Genomic DNA, 22,519 nt, shown 5'->3' with positions numbered 1-22,519 from the left:
ATTGACTTAATTATGAATGTGTGTAATTTCACAGTGAGTCCCTACTCTCTGTTCCAGGTGGTTGTCTAATATGGACCCTGAGAAGAAAAAGAGGCCATCTCCCAGTGCAATCAGTGTTCATGTCTTAATCATCTCAGAAAAGACTGCCTCGGGGGCAAAATCCTAATCCCCTTGACTGAAACTAAACACTTTTAATATTGGGATTAAAACAGTACAAATGTATCATATTAAAGCACAGATTAGTTCAAGATGGCAATATTTATCAGGTTAAATGTTGCTAGCAGCACCAACATCAAGCAGACGGTGAGAGCTGAGTCATTAAGGATCAACGGGAGATCGATGCTCTCGGAACCTGCATGGTACCATACTGCGTCTGTAGTGTCCTAACACGAGACAGCACAACACAAACATTGCAGGGAGAGAGGGAGTTAGGCAGCCAATGAGATGGAACATTACTGGCCTGAACAGGCTAATGAGATATCCATTGTCTTTCCCTCTATAGACGTGGATCTACAGGGCAGGGGATGAGATCCTGATATCTTAGTAGGGTCTGTAAGAGACTGGAGGATCTGATTGAACACTGAGCCCCTGGACACCTTTAATAGACATGTACTGAAATGTCCTCCACGTCTTCAGACCGAACTATAATGGAGAATCCGAACAAGTCATCTCTCAGAAGATCAATTCTACTTTCAGCAAACACTGAAAGTTCAAAAAGGGAAGGAATGTCCTTTTTGTATAACTAAAACGGTCTGCTTTTATTTAATTTGTTTGTTTTTGGTGTTTACATACATTTTCTTGCTAGTTCAATACTATTGGCTTGACGCTTGCCTCCATTTTGAAAGCTAAAGATGTGGCACCATCCATTTTCAGTGTCATTCTCAGACATTTAATTCAGTGTGTACTGAAGCTATTCACTTGAAATAACTGACATCAAGATGGGCTCCTAATTCTTGGGAGGCACACAATATTACAGGTCAACGTCCCAAAACTTAATTTAACACTTAAAAGCACCAGTGACTGTGTTCCTAAGTGGTAACACGTGTACATACTAATTTAACACAGGAACAATTAGAGGACTCATAGTAAGGTCCTCTTAGATAAAATGTAACTACTGTATTTATATAAATGTAAAAATCAAAACTAAGAATTTACTTAGGCATTGCCAATAACACCTCACTGTATGACAACTGGCATAGCACATGTTCTCTCCTGTTTTTCCATCACATGACATGGACAGTATAACGGCACATCACCAAGTTGGGTTAAACCTAACGTTGTAACCATGTTACAGTATTCACATTACCCAATGATGAGCACTTTGGCAGATGGCCATATAGTATGCTGGTTTATATAACCACAGTAGCTAACTAGTAGAGTAGGATAAAATAAAGCAATTGACTTTATCCAAGCTAAAGGCACTGACAGTACAAGTCGAGATATACAGTAAAATCTGCATAAGTATCCAGGTTCACTGTGCGTATTGCCTACGTAAGTTAGATATTTGCGCTACATCTATAAGCCCAGTGCAGTGTAGAAATGTTGCTGAATACTTAACCTCAGTTTCATCAGAAGTAGACAGAATCATGCTAAAATGTTTCCAAGAAACAACCGTCATTCATTAATGGGTCTATGAACTGTGGGCGAGTAAGAAGGCAAATCAAATATAAAAAACATGAAAACTAGAAGAAGATCCTCTGCTTTGGACAACTACTAGCAAGATACCCCATGCTAGAACCCCAGTCTGCAACACCATTCTATCCATGAATTCTCGATCCTAGTTTCTTGCCCTTACAAAACTGTACCATATACGGGTTGAAGTTAGTTTTGTGACAATTCTTGGCAATAGCAGGTAAAACTTAATGACAAGCACAATTTAATTGGTATCATGCTCAGCTACACCTTTAGCTACAGTATTAAGGTTTCATGTCCGTTTCAATTTCTTCATGGATCCTTCAGTTATACCTCAAATGTTGGGGAAGACACTAATGGCAAACTATGAAAAAGGAAGATCAATGACCAGGATAGTTAAGGCCTATTAACTTATCCAAAGTAGTATGAGATCAGATACGCTTTTCCCATCAGGTACTGTTCCCCCATCGGATATGGCTCCCCCCAAAAATATGCTCCCCTATCAGGTCAAGTGGACATACCAACATGTCATTTCTGATCATTTCTATTCAATAGTATTGTTTCATTGAGGAAGTCAAACTGAATGTTTTGAGATCAAACAATGTGTGTGGCTGTTAACGTTCATGTTGACCTCATCTTTAGGCTTTGGATTGCACAGCAGTACCATTAAGATCATTAGGAAAGAATCAATGTCTTCTGATCTATTTCCATTCTCCAAAATGTCAAGTGAAGTCTGTCTATTTATGCGAAAATCTAAATTAATATATTTATTTATGTATTTATTTGAAGTATGAATGTCCTCTTGTCAAATTGAATTATAATTGAACATTTCTTTGTCCATGTTTGCCCCCAACCCCTTTTCTCATCGCTGCCTCTCAGCCACTGAGGTTCAGAAACCACACACAGACAAGCTCTGAGGTTACATTTAAGTTTGTGGGCAACACCAAACAACTGAGACACAACATTTCATTACTTACCATTATTTCTGTATTGCTCTGACTTCAATTGCCATCAATAGCCTTCATTTTCAATTACCGTTCTTAGAATTGATTGTGTTCCTTAATGTGATTTTAGGAAAAATGTTTGGGCCTGTCTAGAGACCCCTGCAGAGATGAACCCAGAAAACACTAAGACATGAGTTATACATAATGAAAGTGCAATTTCAACTCTTGGATATTTACTGGAGCTTGCGCCTACACTGTTGTAATCACATACATAATCATAAGTTAGCTGTAGTACTCTGATGGTACAAAACTCAAACTTCTCCTTCCATCCCTGGCTTTCTCACACTCTCACAGTTCGATCAACGAGCGATACTGTTCTGACCATCAGAAACGGCTTTAATGTAATGGAACAGCCTTATCCAGTGTTTAGCTTCGTAGTGGTACATACATAATGTAACAAAGGTGATGGCTCATACTAGGCCCTAAATGCTTTCTTAGGGCAAATCACTATTTCCTCCCCTTCCTTTACCTACTTTGATCCACAGTCATCTTCAATCCTTGTGTGAATCACTTCTTCTGCATGTAACTCTAAAGGTTGTTCATTTCTCCTCAAGACTCCATCTCAGAGATACCATATGGCATTTATCAAGAAAAATAAACAACTGAAAAGTGCAGTACTTGACAAATGTCTTTGTATTTGAGAGTATCCACTGCACTGATGGTTCAGTTTAATTCACCATCACACATCATTGGTTAATCTCAAAAGAACAATCTGTGTATTTGTTTTAATTGTCCATTCAAAGAAATACAGTGTCAAGTAGATGTGTCCTTGAATCCGGACAAAAACCTATTCATTAAAATACCTTAAATCTCCAAATGAGTATTTCTGACACAATTCTCACAATACACATATGGAATGGTAATGCACAAACAACAAGTAAAAAACAGATATTGCAGTACAGATATTGCAGTGGCCCATCATATATAATGAAGGCACAGTTACATTTACAAGCTCTAGTAGAATGCTTTATTAGTCTGGATCATTCAGAGGGTGGGGTTTCCCGACAGGAAATAAATGCCATGTGCAGTGATGTGCATCGATTCTGAGTAGCTATCTAGCTAGGTCCCTGATGGCAGGCAGAGTGTGAAAATGTGAGAGGATGGAACTCCTAACCATACCTCCATTCCACTAGGCCATCCTCACTATACGTCAACAGTCATTCCAAGGTCAGGCTTGCTGGCGAATTGGATTTTACCATCAGCTTCTTGCTCCTCAAACACAATGACCTGAGATCAACAAAAGGCTTTGAAACACAGCAGAGGTCAATACAGCCGAGGCGTGGAACCAACACGTTCAGAGGGAAGAGAAGTCGCCTGAGGACTATTCCCGCAAAGCACTACCAAGTTCAATATCATCAAACCCACGGGGTGGCCCAGCCGCTGTAGCTGTATATCAAAACTATTGACTAACTACTAACACAGAGGCATCTGAGTGAAATCCTGTGTGGGGTGTTTTTCCAGAGAACTAGTTAGACAGAAAGGCAGTAACAGTTACGGCATCAGTATCTGATTGTTTCCTCAGTTAAGCCAAGGTCCAGGGAGGTAGAGGGTTTGCTGGGGACCGATGGACCAGTGGAGTCAAAGATTCTGCCCGTTGATAAAGACCACTCCTTTACTCCAGCCCTATGAATGAAATTCACTGTAATCAGTGGCTAAAATAGAACTTGGTTCTATTTGTAACGCTTGATGAACTGCAAGTCCCGCCTCTCCCATCTCCTCATTGGATTTTAGGAGCATATACCCACGTGCCATCTCCTCATTGGTTTTTAGGAGCATGATTGAAAGATTAACTGAGGTCCACATTCTAATCCAGCTGGTTCTGGTAATGCACCTTAAAGATGTTTGTCAACCACCATATAAAGTCCACAGAAGAAGAAGAAGACTGAAGGAGGAGAGATTACTAGCAACGAACTCGGTTTACCCTTGTATCTGTGGAATAATTGTCGGAGTAGAGGACCCTGTGCATTTCAGGTAAAATAACATCCCAATGTTTATATACCAGGATAAATTAGCTAGCAACAGCAAAATAGCCAGCTAAATTGTCAATGTTTAATGCTTTTCAACCTGTCCCCAAATTAATATAGTTGGTTCAGAGTTCGTTTTGATATTTCAACCTGCGTGTGGGTGGACAAAATTAGCGCGTGCGTGAGCGGTCTGGTCAGCATGTCAGAGTTTAGAGTTTCTCTAGAACCTTCTTTCATCACTATGTTGGTCTGATGTGTGATATGCCTACTACACTTGCTATTGATAAACCAGATAGGCCTACTATACTACACATCAATAAAAAGTATGGACAGGTGGGGCTCTCTTTCATAAGCACAGACCCTGTTGGGCTGCTTTACTCACAGGCAGTCTGATGAAGGTGTCTCTGGGATGGCCGCCCACATACAGCATGCCCTTCCAAAACCCCGGGAAGGAAGGCCTCTGGGAGACAGAGTTCCACTGGCTTGCTGCACTCAGTCTGAAACATGGGAGGAGATCACCCTATTATAACACAGGAAATCACTGACTAATATCATCCCTCATCATATTTATTAATGTAACGAGATCATTTGTGAGAGTGTACAATGGCATGACTTCAGTTGTGGATATATAAATGGTTTTATTCCACTTCTGATCTTTGGATGTAGTGTTGTTCTTAGTGGGCAAGCATTTTCAAGACAGCGCTAATTTCCCAGCTGATTATAATGGGTTTTTAACATGGTAGTGGGAAACCACATGAAAAATCTGTTATTTCTGCAATCTGGCATTGTAATTCTATGCTCAGCGAGAACCAAGAAGATAATCAACAGAATCCGAGCTAGGCAGGAGCAATGACAGACTCAGAACAGAACAAATAAATATGGGGACGGAAATTGAAAGATGTTCATGATCAGTACAAACCTATTTACAAAGCCAGACTATGAATGATAAAGCCTCGTAGCGGGGTATTGTCCCACTCAATGTCTCCGACAAGACCTGAAAAATAAGCCAAGGCTGAAATAAGGCGGTCTTTGATTTTCTACATTCAGTGGTTAATTAGCTGCTTTTGAGCACCTATTCTGAAAGGATTTACCAATAGATGTGTCTAGTTATACAACCACAAGGCTATCACTGACCCAGATACAGTAGGTAAAACTATCGAATTACCTTTACGCTGTTAATCTAGGAGTTTACCACAGTTCACTCTCCCAGAGTTCTCCACAAGTAAACTCAATGTCCTCTCCCCCTTCAATGGAAAGTACATAAAAGATGTGGAAACAATTGGACGTACTATCTACAGTCCACAATGCAAAGTAGACTAACTAGAGACAATAGAGGAAACGTGGCTTTCAGTTGAACTGAAGATAATAATTGATCAAGTCCAATCTGCTGCTGTGCGATAGGGTAAGCAGCATGGACTTGTTTTCCAATAACAGGCAGGTGCAAAGTTAGTGATTGCGATTCCTCTTTGTTAGAACAACATTTGTCTGAAAACTTTCTGTTGGCTTAATCCTGGCACCTTAGTAACAAACGCATTTATCAGCATCACCAGAAGCTTTCCCCTCTATCATGTGGTGTTGAATATAAACTAGCCAGTTTAGAAAGCAACTCAGCAGCACACCTATAGACTGAATAGAACAAAATAATGTGTTATTGTCACATATACACCGGATAGCGGCAGTGAAATGTGTTGTTTTACAGAGACAGCCATAGTAGTACGGTGCCCCTTGAGCAAATTAGGGATAATTGCCTTGCTCAAGGGCACATCAGATTTTTCACCTTGTCAGCTCAGGTATTCGAAACCAGTGACCTTTCGGTTACTGGCCCAACACTATAACCACTAGACTACCTGTCGCCCGAAACACACTATCACTACACCTTCCCATCAGGCAGTGCAAACTCCAGCATCTTATAGTCAGAACTCCAACAAAGAGTTAGTCGACAAACACCTAGAAGACAAGACAAGTTTATTAGTATAAATAATTTACTGACAATGTGTGCATCATAGGGTACTTGACATTTTCTAATATCATGACATAATTACATGATGTAATAATTTAATGTAGCTGTGTGTCTGTACTCACCAGGGCTCTGTCTCGAACATTGTTCCTGAGGTTCAGAAGGCCTCCGCTGCTGATGGTGGTCTCATATCAAGTGTAGTCATAGGACTGACCATTGTTATTGTTGACAGGAAGGTTCTCCATGTTGACTGGTTTCTGACTTCAAGGGCTACAGCAGACAAAACAACAACAACATTCTTTCTAATTTGACATGATTATATATTACATGATACAGTGACTTCAGAAAGCATTCATACCCCTTGACTTATTCCACATTTCGCTGTCTTACAGGCTGAATTCAAAATGGATTTTCTTACCCATCTACACACAATAGCCCATAATGACAAAGTGAAAACATAATTTTTGGAAATTGTTGCAAATTTAATTGAAATACAGAAATATCTCATAAGTATTCACACCCCTTTGCTATGACACTCCAAATTGAGCTCCGGTGCATCCAACTTCCTACAAGTTGATTGGAGTCCACCTGTGGCCAATTCAATTGTTTGGACATGATTTAGAAAGAAACACACCTGTCTATATAAGATACCATGAAGTCCAAGGAACTGTCCGTAGATCTCCGATCTACATGATGAGGCATATATCTGGGGAAGCGTATAAAACAATTTCTAGTGTTGAAGGTTTCTAAGAGCACAGTGGTGTCCATCATTGGGAAATAGAAAAATATGGAACTACCCAGAGCTGGCCGTCTGACCAAACTGAGCAACCGAGCAAGAAGTACCTTGGTCAGGGAGGTGACCAAGAACCCAATGAAATACAGAGTTCCTTGGCTGAGATGGTAGAACCTGCCAGAAGGACAACAGTCTCAACAGCACTTCACCAATCTGGGCTTTATGGGAGAGTGGCCAGACGGAAGCCACTCTTGAGAAAAAGGCACATGACAGCAAGCCTGGAGTTTGCAAATAGGCACGTGAAATACTCTGAGCATAAGGCAAAATATTATATTGTCTGTTCAGATCAAAGAAAATACTATTTGGCCTGAATGTAAAGCGCTATGTGTGGAGAAAACCAGGTACAGCTCATCACCCGTCTAACACCATCCCTACCGTGAAGCACCGTGGTGGCAGCATCATTCTATGGGGATGCTTTTCAGCGGCAGGGACTGAGAGACTGGTAAGGGCAGAGGGAACAATGAATGGAGCCAAATACAGGCACATCCGTGATGAGAACCTGTTTCAGAGTGTAAACAACCTTAAACTGGGGCGAAGATTTACATTCAACAGGACAATGACCCCAAACATACAGCTAAAGCAACGCTGGAATGGCTTCAGAACAAGAATGTGAAAGTCCTTGAGTGGCCCAGCCAAAGCCCAGAATTGAATCCCATTGAAAATCTGTGGAAAGACTTGAAGATTGCTGTTCACACCACTCCCGATTGCACTTAACAGAGCTTGAGAAACTCTGCAATGAAGAATGGGAGAAAATCCCCAAATCCAGATGTGCACAAAGCTGATACTGACATACCAAAGATGACTCAAAGCTGTAATCGCCACCAAAACTGCTTCTACAAAGTACTGACTCAGGTTTTTTTCCCCCCACCTTTATTTAACCAGGTAGACCAGTTGAGAACAAGTTCTCATTTACAACTGCGACCTGGCCAAGATAAAGCAAAGCAGTGCGACAAAAACAACAACACAGAGTGGAAATGTGTAACTCATCTGAATACTTATGCAAATTTGATATTTCTAAATTACATTTTCAATAAATTTGCAAAAATTTCAAAAAATAAGAATTCTCACTCATCTACACAGAATAACTCATTATGGGTTCTTGTGTGTAGATGGGTGAGAAAAATAATATACTTAAATCAATTTTGAATTCAGGCTGTAACACAACAAAATGTGTAATAAGTCAAGGGGTATGAACATTTTCTGAAGGCACTGTATATTTAATATAAAGGTCAAGCTCTATTTTTAGACAGCTAATTACCATAAATCTGAAATACATTTTTTCTACAAGTGTCTGGATCTAGATGTTGTGAAAATAATTGTTGTCTTAGAAGGGTGAAAATTACAGCAGCGGCTAGTGAATAATTAATGGTCTAAGCAAGTACCAGACGTGCTGCTGCATCTGCCCACAAAATAAAAAATGAAGAGAGCATGTAAGGAGGTCTAGGGATACAGTATACAACCAATTCTAGTGATACAGTATACAACTAATTCTAGGGATACAGTATACAACCAATTCTAGCGGCTCACCTCAGTAAACTGCAGGCTCTCCCATAGTGACAGATGCTGCTGAATGATGACAGGCTCATACACTCTCCTGGCCTGGAGAGAGGGAACCTCAGGAAGCTTCTCACCTGAGCAGGGGCGCCGCCAGGGATTTTGGGCCCCTTGAAAAGATATCACGTTGAGCCCCACCACAACAGGCCACACCAACCCTGCGCAATTGCTGTAACAACACACCTCCAGAACCCAATCAACCCATTCAAAGCTTTAAATAACTACCTTTGCAGGCTTGCAACTCTTTTGTAGTCCAATATTTACTGTTTGATATTTACTGACAGTGAGCTGTGAAAATATAACACTGTGCAGACATGCATGCAACATTCTGCATACAGTGGAATTCACTATTTGATGCAAGACTGATACCCTCTATAAGAAATGTGCTAAAGGCCTTTTACAGTCTAATTGTAATGGTAAAATTCTTGAAATGAAAATGCTCTTAACATTAATGAATAACTTAAAATAAATATAACTTAAATATATATTAAACTCCTCAATTAAAATAAATTAACATTATCATCTATAGAATGATATAACAAACAAAATAATGTCAGCAGCAGATTTTTGAACTAAGTATACATACCAACTACAAAATAAGCAGCTGGAAAAGTGGAAATGGAAAACAAAATGGAAATGAAAAGGCCTGAAGGTGGCGCTAGAGGAAAGGTCAAGTGGTCACCAAATCAATAGGTCTCCTCCACTCGGGGTCTTGATTGTGCACAACAATTTTTATGGCAATCCAGCCATTACTTTGAATTATATCTTGTTCTCAGTCTTGTTCTCAGCCTGTGGGCATCAAGTGTATAGTGATTTAATATCCATAGCCATGCCATTTAACAGTTATCACTGGCCCTTGCTCAGCCTTACTCACCAAGAGCCCAGTGACAATCCTTCTAGCTAGCAAAGTCACTGATCAAGTCTTTGAAGTCCAGCTTTCTAGCTAACTTACTTTCAATGGACAGCATGGTGTCACGGCTCCTCCTCTGCAGTGCAGGGGTGGTTCCTCCTGCAGGCAGAGGAGGGTCATTAGTGACAATGGCAAGACTGCAAAGCCTGTCCTGGGACATAGTGGACCTAAAATTGTTTCTGTTTAAGCTTACTGAAAGCTCTCTCACCACCGGCAGTGTGCAAAATATAAGTAAAGCAATGCACACTTCTACAAAAATGCTTTGCAGCTGCATCTTACAAATTGCATGCAGGAGACCAAGAGGGGACAAGTTAGGGGGGAAAGTTGCAGCATACAGTGTTCAGGTGTCTTACTTCATTTTGAAACTCAGGTGTAAGGTCTCTGGAATACTTAATGATCAGTGGTTGGCACACAGAAGGGACATTATCCTCACTAATCTGACCAACTTTCAGAACAGAAAATTCTTCAACAATTTTTGCAGTGGTGTAGAACCTAGTGTCCAAGTCACTTATGTTGTCCATAGCAGTAAAAAACACTGTTCCGAAACACCGTTGCTGCACTGTCCTGAGCTGTCTCCTCTTGAGAGGTCTCATCATGGAATCTCTTCCTTTTCCTCTGGCGGCTGTGTTCCTTGCTAAATTGAGGTGGAACATCCATTTGCGTAGCAATCAGTGTTGCCTCAGACAGGAGAGACTCCCATCCATCTCTAAGAGCCTGCATCTCTTTCTTTAAGGCTCTGATATTGGCTGCCTCTGTGTCAAGTGTAGTCGAATGTGCTTTTGGTGCCTGTATACTTCATACAGTATTTAGAAACATAAAAACGAATGCTTTTTCGCTATTTTGTTTTATTTGGGTAAAAAGCTTCCCCTCTTCTCAATTAAGGCTTTTTTCCCCTGCCCAATGCAATCGCGAAGTAGTCAACTGTCGATAAAGGTTTTGGCTCCTGAGACCAGTGGCGGTTCTAGACCATTTCAACTTGGGGGGCCAAGCTGGGGCCAGTTGTACTGTTAAAGGGGCCAGTCACATTAGACGTTATTGTTGTCATATTGTTTTCTTCACTGCATTGCAGGCATTAGCAGGAAAAAGACCATGTTCCGCGTTGCCACTGTCTAATAACGGATGTAAAAAAAAGAACGATAGTAAAAAAAAAATTATGTAAAAATGATTTCATACTCCACATTTAGGGGGGGCACAAGGGGGTCCAAAATTGTTGTCACAGGGGCACTGCCGCTCCCCCCCCCCCAGAACCGCTAGTGCCTGAGACTAGTTGGAAATAAATCTTAATCACCAAAGCTTTATTAAAATATAAAGTTTGAGAGTAGTAAAACACTGAGCTGACACTCCCTTTTTATCTATGCATTGTAGGCAGGCCCACATTATTTTAGCCATGCAGGTCCCGTTTTGGACATGCGTAAAACCCCCTCCATGTAGGCTACTTTTCATGCCCATCAGGAAACGAGAGATGAGAACCTCAGGTAAATACCGGTGAAACTCGTATTTAGAAGTTATCTGTAACATGTAACAATTGTTTGTTTTCCGTTTCATACAGTATGTTCAAAACCCAAGCCCTCCCTTGGGACTACTATAACTGCTGGTTCAACAGCAATGAGTGTCTTTTTATCCTGCCGATTTTATGATATCAATTCATTTTACATGTATTTATTTATTGTTGTTAAAATAAAAAAGATTAGTTGTAAAAAAAAAATACGAAAAACAAACAATCTTATTAGAATTATTCACCTTCCTGGTTTTATGGTTACAACGTCCGTAGTGCGCATACAATGCAACTTCTGGAGATGTGTGAACGCGATGTGATCTGTAAAATGGTTTTGATTATGTTCATAAATAATAAGCCTATTTGGAGGCAGTTTAACGGTGAGTGGACATTCCCCCTTTCTCTTTATATTGGATCTTTGTCCAGCTCCTGTGAAAAGTTTGGATGTGCGTAAAACTCTCCATAGTCTGCGTTGTTTTAATATTATATGCCCACAGGGAGACATTGTGTTGCCAGTAAGTGTATCTATTGATAACAACGTGTTGTTTTGTTTTGTTTAGAATTTGATTGGAATTATTCGTTCTCTTTTTAGGCCTAATCAATAATTAAATGAATCTTGCTTATTGACAATGTTTGGCATGTCCATGCTCAGACAAAATGCAATGTACAGTGGGCCTAGCCTCTATATCAGTTTGAATGCTACTGAAGCCATGCAATTACTTAGAACAATGTGGACAGCAAATGGGTTCCAGTTAACGTATTTAGCAAAGATAGGTCTACATTTTGTTATTTCGTTTCTGTAAGCCATTTAACAAACTATAACGGACTAACATTGGAATTGATTCCAAGGTAATACATAAAATACCGTAGATATGCAACTTGAAGCAACCACATATTTCGCCATGGAGCACATTCTGATTGGCCAGTAATGGGCCAAAGCCTCAACACACACACAACTTATTTAGTCATCAAAACTCAGCCCAGTCGCGCCAACGCCAGCAACTGCGCCAATAATAGTAATAGTGAATATAGCAAAAATACCACTGAACCTATAGCGCTACCGCCTGCCCTTAGATTTACCATTGCGTTAGGTTTGTTAAAATAGAGACCCTAACTGTTCGCTATATATTGAAAATGAACTGTTTATTCAGACTGAGCGGTTGCTAGGTAACAATATAAATGATCAGTTACAAGACAATTACATCTATTTATTTTTGTCACAACATAATCATTTCATATGATCATTTTGACCTCTGCATAAAAGTGGTATGTGACAAATGACAACTCCAGATCAATACAGAAGTGGAAAACATCTGTGACTCAGGAAATAACCCATGCTTTTAAGATAATTTCTGGGAAAGCGTCTGAGCTTGACAGCAGCTGGTACTACATCACACAATCATACCCATCCTCCCTTTTCCAACTGTTTTAGGTGATTGTTGCTGCTTTCTAAGAGATGTCCTCCAGCACTCTTTAAGGTGTTGAAGCACTGAGAAACCTGCAGCCACTCGGGGTTACTGGTGGAATGTGCTCCCCTCCAAATATGTTCAAAAGTGGATAATGGGTGGCAGAAATCACCTAGCCCTGAAATGGCATTCTGTGTTTACAAGTAGAGTATTTTTATGGAGCAAATTGTAGTTTCACACTCTTGCTGTTGTTTGATATTGTGTGAGCTGCCTGACAAAGTTATCTTCAGCTGCAGTTATATAAACTTGAAACGTTCATGTTATTGGATTCTACAGTGGATTGGTATTTTGGGAAAAGTGAATTAAGATTTAGCTAAATTTAAAGAATGTTGTGCAATTTGGACTGCCTGCCACATGCATAATCAAATCTTATTACCTTGGCTTTTAACCACTGCTCTGTCAAATATTAAAGAAGTCTCAAGGTATTGCTCACCTGAGGTAGAGTACCTTTTGATAAGCTGTAGACCAAACTATCTACCAAGAGAGTTCTCATCTATATTATTCGTAGCAGTCTATTTACCACCACAGACCGATGCTGGCACTAAGACCGCACTCAACGAGCTGTATAAGGCCAAACGCAAACAAGAAAATGCTCATCCAGAAGTGGCGCTCCTCGTGGCCGGGGACTTAAATGCAGGCAAACTTAAATAAGTTTTACCAAATTTTTACCAGCATGTCACATATGCAACCAGAGAAAGAAATAAACTCAAGACCGCCTTTAGTCCACACACAGAGATGCATACAAGCTCTCCCCCGCCCTCCATTTGGCAAATCTGACCATAATTCTAGCCTCCTGATTCCTGCTTACAAGCAAAAACTAAAAGCAGGAAGTACCAGTGACTCGCTCAATATGGAAGTGGTCAGATGACGTGGATGTTACGCTACAGGACTGTTTTGCTAGCACAGACTGGAATATGTTCCGGGATTCATCCAATGGCATTGAGGACTATACCGCCTCAGTTATCGGCTTCATCAATAAATGCATCGACGACGTCGTCCCCACAGTGACCGTACGTACATATCCCAACCAGAAGCCATGGAATACAGGCATCGAGCTATAGGCTAGAGCTGAAAGTGTGTACTTAGTCCCCTCCTGTACTCCCTGTTCATCCACGACTGTGTGACCAAACACGACTTCAATACTATCATTAAGTTTGCAAAGACAACAGTGGTAGGCCTGATCACCGACAACAATGAGACAACCTATAGGGAGGAGGTCAGAGACTTGGCAGTGTGGTGCCAGGACAACAACATCTCCCTTAATGTGAGCAAGACAAAGGAGCTGATTGTGGACTACAGGAAAAGGCGGGCCGAACAGGCCCACAATAACATCAACGGGGCTGTAGTGGAGCAGGTCGAGAGTTAAGTTTCTTGGTGTCCACATCATCAAATTATCATGGTCCAAAACACACCAAGACACTCGTGAAGAGAGCACGACAACACCTATTCCCCAGTCACCCAAGTCATAGACTGTTTTCTCTGCTACCACACGGCAAGCGGTACCGGAACACCACGGTCCCGTGTGGCTCAGTTGGTAGAGCATGGTGTTTACAACGCCAGGGTTCTGGGTTCGATTCCCACGGGGGACCAGTACGGGGGAAAAAATAAGAAAAAGAAATGTATGCATTCATTACTGTAAGTCGCTCTGGATAAAAGCGTCTGCTAAATGACTAAAATGTAAGTCTAGGACCAAAAGGCTCATTAACAGCTTATACCCCCAAGCCATAAGACTGCTGAACAATTAATCAAATGGCCACCGGACTATTATATTGACCCCGCCCCCCTCCAATTGTTTTGTACACTGCTGCTCCTCGCTGTTTATTATCTATGCCTAATCACTTCACCTGTACCCCCGCACACTGACTCGGTATCGGTACCCCCTGTATATAGCCTCATTATTGTTATATTATTTTTATAATTTTTTTACTTTAGTTTATTTGGTAAATATTTTCTTAACTCTTCTTGAACTGCACTGTTGGTTAAGGGCTTGTAAGTAAGCATTTCACGGTAAGGTCTACGCTTGTTGTATTCGGCGCATGTGACAAATAAAGTTTGATTTGTTCCGACAGCATCTATTGTCCATTTTGAAGAACAAGACTAGTTAATGTTGTTATTAAACCAAGTGTTAGATATTCAATTGAAAGTATTTTCCTTCTATTCATGGACAATTATTATGGACAATGTTTTTGTCTGTGACCACAGGTTACGCATTACTCATAAAACTCATATGAGATGAGAGCCAAACAATAGCAGATACCAAGTGGGTTCTAAATACAGAATTAGGTGTACTTGTACATTCAGGTCACTGATGCTATAGAAACAGGAGATAGGCTCCTGCCCATATGAGCCATGCCGGCTCGCAAAAGCCATGGCTCGTGCAAGGCTACTTACACAGGGTATGCATGACTCATGAGCTGAGAGCCAAACAGCAGATATCAAGTAGGATCTAAATACAGTATTAGGAAATGTATATGTGGTGCTGAATAGAACATAGGCACTCTCCTACGCTTTAGTGCTTGCTCTCATCCAGGCCAATGCTCATTGTTCTACATACTGCACAACGTAAGGATCAATCGTGTTAAGATAGCCCTGAAGATATTAGTTTACCGGGAGCCTAGGCTGGATACGTGTAAAATTGTTCTGACTGTGTGTTTGATGGGTGGGAGATGTTCCTAAACCGTTAATCTGATCTGATTCCCCCTCCTATCCTTACTGTACTATAGTCCTCGGGGCGGGGGGGGTTTCGGGGTCCACCATACCCAGTATCAATCTCACACATACTCATCTCTGATTGGGCAAGACAGACTCAATGTTCCCCATAGGGCCTTACTAAGTGACTTTGGAGAGCGATACAAAGAAGAGCCCCTCACGGCGACACTCACTGTGGTAGCGGCTCAATACATTCCTCAGAAGAGTGTACTTGGTGGTGTAATCCCCTGCCTCAGATAATGGAGCATCGTAATCTGAAAAGATAATGCCACTATCAGAACAGCAAGAGGCATGAGGAGCGAGAGGCGGGGATACCTCCTCCCGTGTCCGATGAGTTTCTCTCTGCTCCTATCAAACATCTCAAGCCAGCAGGAGACATATTTTGTGGTTATCTTGACAGATGCGGCTGCAGGAGTTTGGATGGAGGCAAGAGGCAGTCGAGGAAATAAAATGTAAATAGAGACTACTGTTAAACTTGAAGGTCAAAGAGCAGGTGCCAATGTGCCACTGTTACGAATGTTTGACATTAACGTCATTCTCCTCTGAGGATCAAGGTCATTACAGTGTCAACAGTCGCAAAAAGGGTATAAAACCCATCATGCCGTCTTTCATTTACATTTCCCATGCATTTTATTAGCTGATGAATTAATTATGCAGTGAGTGTTAAAATGCAGCCTGAGGTCAAGCACTGTGGAGGAGTGACAGCACCATCTACTGGCCTTTACTAACAGTACAGTGACAGTATATCACTGTAACCCTGCTTGTATAACTGGCTGGTGTAAAGTCCTTTTATCAGAGTTATGTTTCAATAAAGCGAAATAACAATGTCAACTATGAGAACACATTGACTATAAAACAAGTGGACAGCAAGTAATATAAAGATGCAAATGGAATGTACCATAGCTTGTTACATTTTTACATTTTAGTCATTTTAGCAGACGCTCTTATCCAGAGAGACTTACAGTAGTGATTGCATACATTTCATACATTTTAAAAAAACATTTGTTTTACCATTGGCTTAGGCATGGGTGTGGCAATTGCAAAGGCCCTGTTCATGAAGCCAAAATGTGTTCCTTCGTGGAACATGTAGAGATTGATTGATGCAACCTGTTTCAGGATTTCCGTCACAATAGCAACCATGTCTGCCAAACAGAGGGTAACAAATGAGAACTCACTACTGGTGGGTATGGAGACAGAGTAAGAGCTGTATCATATCCACTGCTATAAACTCTACCTCTATATACAAGAGCTGTGGCAGGTAGCCCAATGTAAAACAAAAAGTATGATAACATTTGACAAGCAACCAACCTCGTTCCAAGCATTGCCCATAAATTCAGTTCAATTGCAATATGGATTAAAACCCCGCCACACCTTATTACATTTAACTATAACTCATTGTAGGGACAACCAGATCCCCATTCCAAATCACCTCCTTCACCATACTGATTAGCTACACATATTGCATAGAACAGTGGTTCCTAAACTGTGGGGTGTGTTTTCTTAAGGAACTCAGTCCGGCTTTAAACTTTTTCTTGAAAGTCATAATACTCAAATGCACAAGATGCATCATCAGTTTATGTTGTCCTGTTAGTCATTGCATACCTTAGAGAGCTATTTATAACTTCTCAGAAATGTCCAGATCAATTAGCCCAAGTAAGCTAATGTTTTTTGTTGTTGCTTTTTTTTGCCAATAGATATTGTAATTTTTTTGTCACTCAAATATCACTTGAATAGACATACATTACTAAATGCGTCGAATTGCAATAAAATTTGCGTTAAAAACGGATAAATGTTCTTTAAATGACAAAATGTGTAGAATTTCAGGAAATAAGCTCAAAACCTGCAACGTTTTCTCCGCCAACAAGAGGGATGTGAACAGTTTGTGTCATGAACAGTGCTTGTGCCCATAGAAATAGGTGTGGTGCGTGCACGCGGGGGGGGGTGATTCCCAATGCTGGAAGGGCCCCCCCCACCCCCGAGTGAAAAAGTTTGAGAACCCCTGTCATAGAACATAACGACGTGTTTAATTAGACATTCAAATTGAGCTGACTTTACTGATTTAAATCAAGGGCAGCAGGATAATGAATAACAAGCATGGAGTGACAGAGCATGACTTGATTAGCATCCTGTGTGTGCGAGATAGACGTGGATGCTGATGGCAATGAAAGGAGGACAAAACCAGGCCTGAGGACCAGAGTTATCAGTGGCTGTTGTTCAACATAAGGTCGGTCTGGAGAATCTACATGACATTAATACACATCTACAACTGTGTGCCAAGCTGTGTGACGACTGACAAGTATTTACTGCAGTGATGCATTGTCTAATGAGAGGATCTTGAAAATGTAGCTTTTTTTAAGGATTCACCATCATGTAATTTGTAATGTATGGCCAAAATATCTCAAAGCTAGCAGTGGCTACAGTGTTATGTGATTGGTGTGTGTGTGTATTAAATGGTTAGTCAGTGGCCCTTTTACATACTGTACTGTTCCCTTCTGACAGGGGCTGAGTCACTCTTATCTAACAAGCTGCACACATATACAATGCATGTAGGTTAACAATAGGGGCTTTGCAGTTTCCATTTATTTTTAAGGTTCTAGACCAGGGGTGTCCAACCCTGTTCCTGGAGAGCTACCTTCCTGTATGTTTTCGCTCCAACCCCAGTTGTAACTAACCTGGTTTAGATTATCAACCAGCTAATTATTAGAATCATGTGTGCTAGATTAGGGTTGGAGTGAAAACTATAGGACGGTAGCTCACCGGGAACAGGGTTGGAGAGCCCTGTTCTAGACACTAAAGGCCAGTACAAAAGCATAACACAGTATAAAACAGTATACAGACAGCTTGGTTCAGCTGAAATTGACTACGTGCATCAAAATTGATTTTTAGGGGGAATAAAGACCAACTCTGGTTTATGATGCTTGGCTTGGAAACAAGCACACATGGAAAGCATATTCATCTCTGACAGAAACATACCACAAAGGAGAACTGACCATATGCTAAGCACCATGTGACCAATCTATTGAGTGTGACTCATGTGGTGTGGCAAAGAGATCCTACTGCTTGAGAAAATATGACTTACCCTCAGCAGCAAAAACATGGTGAAGGTCACCCCAGAGGTCAAACCACCCAGACCAATACTCCATCACCATCTTGGACTTCTGGGGCAAGAAGAATGGGAAGGGGAATGTTCAACAGAGAAGTACAAATAAACAAAATATATGTTACTCCTTGTAGACACAGTATTTACTCCTTGAACATCAGGGCCCAGTGCTTTTTTTTTTAATTATCTGATTGGATTTCGGCAATCGGATAGGATTAAATGCATAGCTATTTCTATGCATAGCTATTTCTATGCATGTAATCCTTTCCGATTGCTGATCAGATAACTTATGAAAAACTGTGCCCAGACTATAGGCATCCCAAGACTGTGGTTCAAAGCAATTTATTACACAGATTAAGAATAAATAGCTAATATCCTCTGTTTTATCTACAGGTGTCAGATGAAACTGAATAACTGATCAACTACAAAGCTGGAGCTGGATAAATCTAATGATAAATATCAGTAGACAATCATCTGAACACAAGTCAATACATTCACTCACTTGAATTGCATCCAGATACCTGAATCCCTCTGGGCTCAATTCGACGTCTATTCCACGTTGGTTGAACGTCATTTCATTGAAATGACCAACGTGGAATAGAGGTCGAATTGACATCTGTGCCCAGTGGGATACTGTCATGCTGTATTTGATTTGTGCATGTTATGCAATTACTGTATGTACTCTACGTTGAGTCAACCAGTGTGTGCCCAGTGGGATGCTACAGTGACTTCCATGCTCAGGAAACTGCTTTGCATTTTAACAGTTCCTATTTTTGCTTTGTTTTCTCCCAAGCTTAATCTGTATCTAGGTAAACAGCACATTCCCTCATCTCATTGATCTCCTTTGTGTTTAGGCTTCAAGTGGAAAGGGAATTAATCAAGGAGCAGTTCTAATGAAGCCTAACAGCAGCAGCCTGACACACACACATCTGTCCTTGGCACAGACAGAGCCCTTGTGCTATGGGAGAATAACAACTACAGTTCAGGCAGAGACTGCAGTGTCAGATGGGCCAGAGGCTCTACTATAGTGCAGCTGTCTGTCTGTTTGTCCAGTCAGTACAATACCTCCATTCACTCCTCCGTCCTTCAGCCCATCCTGGTTATCTGAGGTCAGGAGGAGCTCCTCGATCCCTCTGGACAACAGTGCCTAGAACAAGGATCTAATTTCAATCATGCTCATATTTCCAAGTAGATATCCTACTATTGCAAATGCAAATAGTTGTAGTGAAATCAAGATAAAGTGATGCACAGAGTGTGCTTGCGTGTATGTGTGTATGTGTGTGTGTGTGTGTGTGTGTGTGTGTGTGTGTGTGTGTGTGTGTGTGTGTGTGTGTGTGTGTGTGTGTGTGTGTGTGTGTGTGTGTGTTTGTGTGTGTGTGTGTAATAAAGCAGATGCACTGCACTATCTTACCTCTTTTATGTATGGCATGTATTCAACATCTTTTGCATAAGAGCCATACTCGTTCTCCACTTGAACTGCTATAATTGGGCCCCCCTTGGAGTACTTAGAGTTTTAAATAATAAATCAAATAAGAGCAGAGCTTTCAAACGACTCCTGAATAAGTCAAGCATATATTTTCAAAGCCTTTGGGATTGATAAAACACCAAGCTTCACATTTTAAGAATATTTTTGTATTTTGATAGCCATAATCAACAACCATATGCGGTCACATTGTGGTCACTCACAAATTAACAGGAAAAATGGAAACCCTAGAGCAATTAATAGAAGAGTAGTGAGAAAGTGAGAAAGGATGACCTGATATGGTGCAACTCTTGGAATGAGTTGATCAAAGAAGGAATCAACTGCTTCTGTGAAATCTGGGTAGGTTGTTCTCAACTTCATGTCTGGATCACACAGCAACCAACTAGGAAGAAAGCAATACTTCACTCTAATGTTATCAACAATGTATGCAGTTACATTTAAATACAGGTTGCACTGATGGCATTCATGCATAATGGCTGCATTGATTGTTAATGTGCTTCATAACCGTGTGAGTTTAATGGATTTCCAAATATCTATAATCTGGTTAACCTAGTGGTACATACTGGGATATTTCTGGACCAATTACCCTTCCTCAATCAATTTTAGATGATGATCAGAGTCAGTCAAATGACTCTCATTGAAGGAGGAAGCTTAGGAAATAACTGTTTTCATTCTCTCTGTGTGTGAGAAATATTGGTTTTTCCCCTTAGATCTATAATTCTATTTATCCACATTACTAAGGAATGTGGGACTATAACTATTTTACAGAGACCTGACTGTAAACACCAATGTAGCTGATTGAATAAATGACTAGTTCATGAGGGATATAACACCACAGTGGAAAAGAGCATCACAAAAATTGATGAGGAAAAATGGATGAGATGTCGTATAGGGGGACCTATCCAACAGGGAGTTGAAACCAACTTGGGCTAAAATGTTAAAATCTGGGAACATCTAACCTGGGCATCCCTCCTAAGTCCCACTCAGCACAGATGTATGGTCCTGCCCGCAGAATAAACCCAACTCTGCTGCTAGGCTGGTGTACGCCCTGAGAGACACAGAGAAAAGCAGAGAGACAAAGCTCAACAGCTTTATCAAACATTTATCACAAAATCATATAAATGTCTTCCTTACTTTAAAACCCCTCTCTTTTGCTCATGAAGGTTCCATGGCACATATCTGAAAGATAAAGCAGTCATTCTCAGTTTCTCTCCATAGTAGAGCAGCAGTGAGTGTCGGTATAAGAGAACATGAGGTGTTCTGTGTGTCCCTATGTGGTGAGAGTGTTGACCCCACAGGCCCTCATCTTCAGCAGCCGGTCCTCCCAGTAGGCTCTGGGGACGCGGAAGTAGTGGATAGAACCCCCCAGGATGTGAAAGGGCTCTCCCTCCAGAGTGAACTGAAAGGAGTTGGCCCTCAGACCCTCTTTCTGGCTCATTCTCTCCACCTCTGGGTGTTGGTTGGAAGAGAAAGACAAACTGCTGGTCAACCCAGAAAGTTCGACTAGATAGGAGTCATAGGAACTAGACCATGGCAATCTAAGGTGAGTAGGTAAGTACTTATAATTCTTGTGACAAGCATACAATACACACCCAACAGATTTAGATAAATCAACAAAGCTTTTAGCATACGCTACTTACATGCTACTCCTCGTCTTACAATGCAAATCTATATTTGAATATGAGTGAGACGTACATAGTCAATTGTTCACACTGTTGCACTGTGGAACGAGTGCTGAACTGAGCCATAACAAATGGCAACATACAAGCTATGTGTTTGTCTACACAAAGGTTAATGTCCATAGTAGGTGAGTCAGGTGAAAGTTCATGATGGGGTAAATTAAAGATATGGAATGGCTTTGTATTAACTCGACTATCAAAATAATTGATTGCATATCATTTCTCACATTTGTAGTCCTACCTCTTCTGTGTAATAATATTTAACAATCTGATAATATTTTGTCATTATGAATGGTCTTTAATAGCATTACCTATAATAGATTGTCTTTAAATAACCCGTTTTTAAAGGGTCCGTTTGGGATACTGGATGCCTATTGATGCATTTGCAGGTCCATGAAAACATGAGGAAAAACAAACAAATAGGACATAACTTTGTACGTACTCTCGAGACCTGCCCATAAAGTCTTACCACAGACAGAACAATGAGACAGCTATTTCACCGGATGTATAAATGTGAAGCATCCGCTTGGCGGTTCCACCCACTTGAGAGGAAGCCCATTAGCCGGCAGTGGGAGAAGATGGAACGAGATGGCTTTTTTTCTGCACATTTTCTCATCGGTTAAACATTTTTCTGTTCCCAAAACTAAAATATTTTATGAACAGAGTAGACTAATTTTGGTAGACTCTACCCTTTGCCAAAGTTTTTAAAAAAATGCGTTGTTGCATACGCGCACTTCGCAGAGTAGGTGTTCCCTAACGGAAATATGCAAATA

At 40.8% G+C, this 22,519-nt stretch overlaps 2 protein-coding genes and 1 non-coding gene across 13 annotated transcripts in view; 2 read left to right on the top strand and 1 right to left on the bottom strand.

Moving 5' to 3' along the window:
• The window catches only part of LOC106612958 (galactosylgalactosylxylosylprotein 3-beta-glucuronosyltransferase 1), a 135,912-nt gene extending 132,662 nt beyond the window's left edge, over positions 1 to 3,250 (top strand). For all 5 annotated transcript variants that reach the window (XM_082956372.1, XM_082956369.1, XM_082956370.1 and 2 more), the window contains one exon: positions 58 to 3,250. The gene's annotated coding sequence lies outside the window, so the exon portion shown is untranslated. The remainder of the gene's footprint in view (positions 1 to 57) is intronic.
• A 1-nt stretch (position 3,251) lies between these two features.
• Positions 3,252 to 22,229, bottom strand: LOC106612960 (beta-galactosidase-1-like protein 2). 7 transcript variants are annotated; one of them, XM_082956378.1, is made up of 11 exons: positions 22,058 to 22,229; positions 21,202 to 21,246; positions 21,027 to 21,115; positions 19,650 to 20,449; positions 18,564 to 18,642; positions 15,658 to 15,738; positions 9,857 to 9,913; positions 8,878 to 9,014; positions 5,520 to 6,827; positions 4,983 to 5,097; positions 3,252 to 4,259 (listed from the first exon to the last, which is right to left on the bottom strand). In XM_082956378.1, exons 4-9 carry the CDS (start codon positions 19,653 to 19,655, stop codon positions 6,777 to 6,779), a joined length of 411 nt encoding a protein of 136 aa, XP_082812504.1. In that variant the 5' UTR covers positions 19,656 to 20,449; positions 21,027 to 21,115; positions 21,202 to 21,246; positions 22,058 to 22,229; the 3' UTR covers positions 3,252 to 4,259; positions 4,983 to 5,097; positions 5,520 to 6,776. The 7 variants fall into 7 exon arrangements, with proteins under 7 accessions (XP_082812504.1, XP_082812501.1, XP_082812503.1 ...); XM_082956375.1 differs by lacking the exon at positions 22,058 to 22,229 and having other exon boundaries at positions 5,520 to 5,594; positions 5,766 to 6,827; positions 21,202 to 21,811; XM_082956377.1 differs by lacking the exon at positions 22,058 to 22,229 and having other exon boundaries at positions 5,520 to 6,547; positions 6,683 to 6,827; positions 21,202 to 21,811.
• trnav-uac (transfer RNA valine (anticodon UAC)) lies at positions 14,290 to 14,365 on the top strand. Its single transcript has one exon. It is a non-coding gene; the product is annotated as a tRNA-Val (tRNA).
• Positions 22,230 to 22,519: the final 290 nt, after the last annotated feature.

This window comes from Salmo salar, chromosome 09 (assembly GCF_965601325.2).
Source record: "Salmo salar chromosome 09, fSalSal1, whole genome shotgun sequence".
In the NCBI taxonomy this organism is placed as follows: Eukaryota; Metazoa; Chordata; class Actinopteri; order Salmoniformes; family Salmonidae; genus Salmo; species Salmo salar.
The sequence above is the reverse complement of the archived record's forward strand: the minus strand, read 5'-3'. Positions and strand labels throughout refer to the sequence as shown.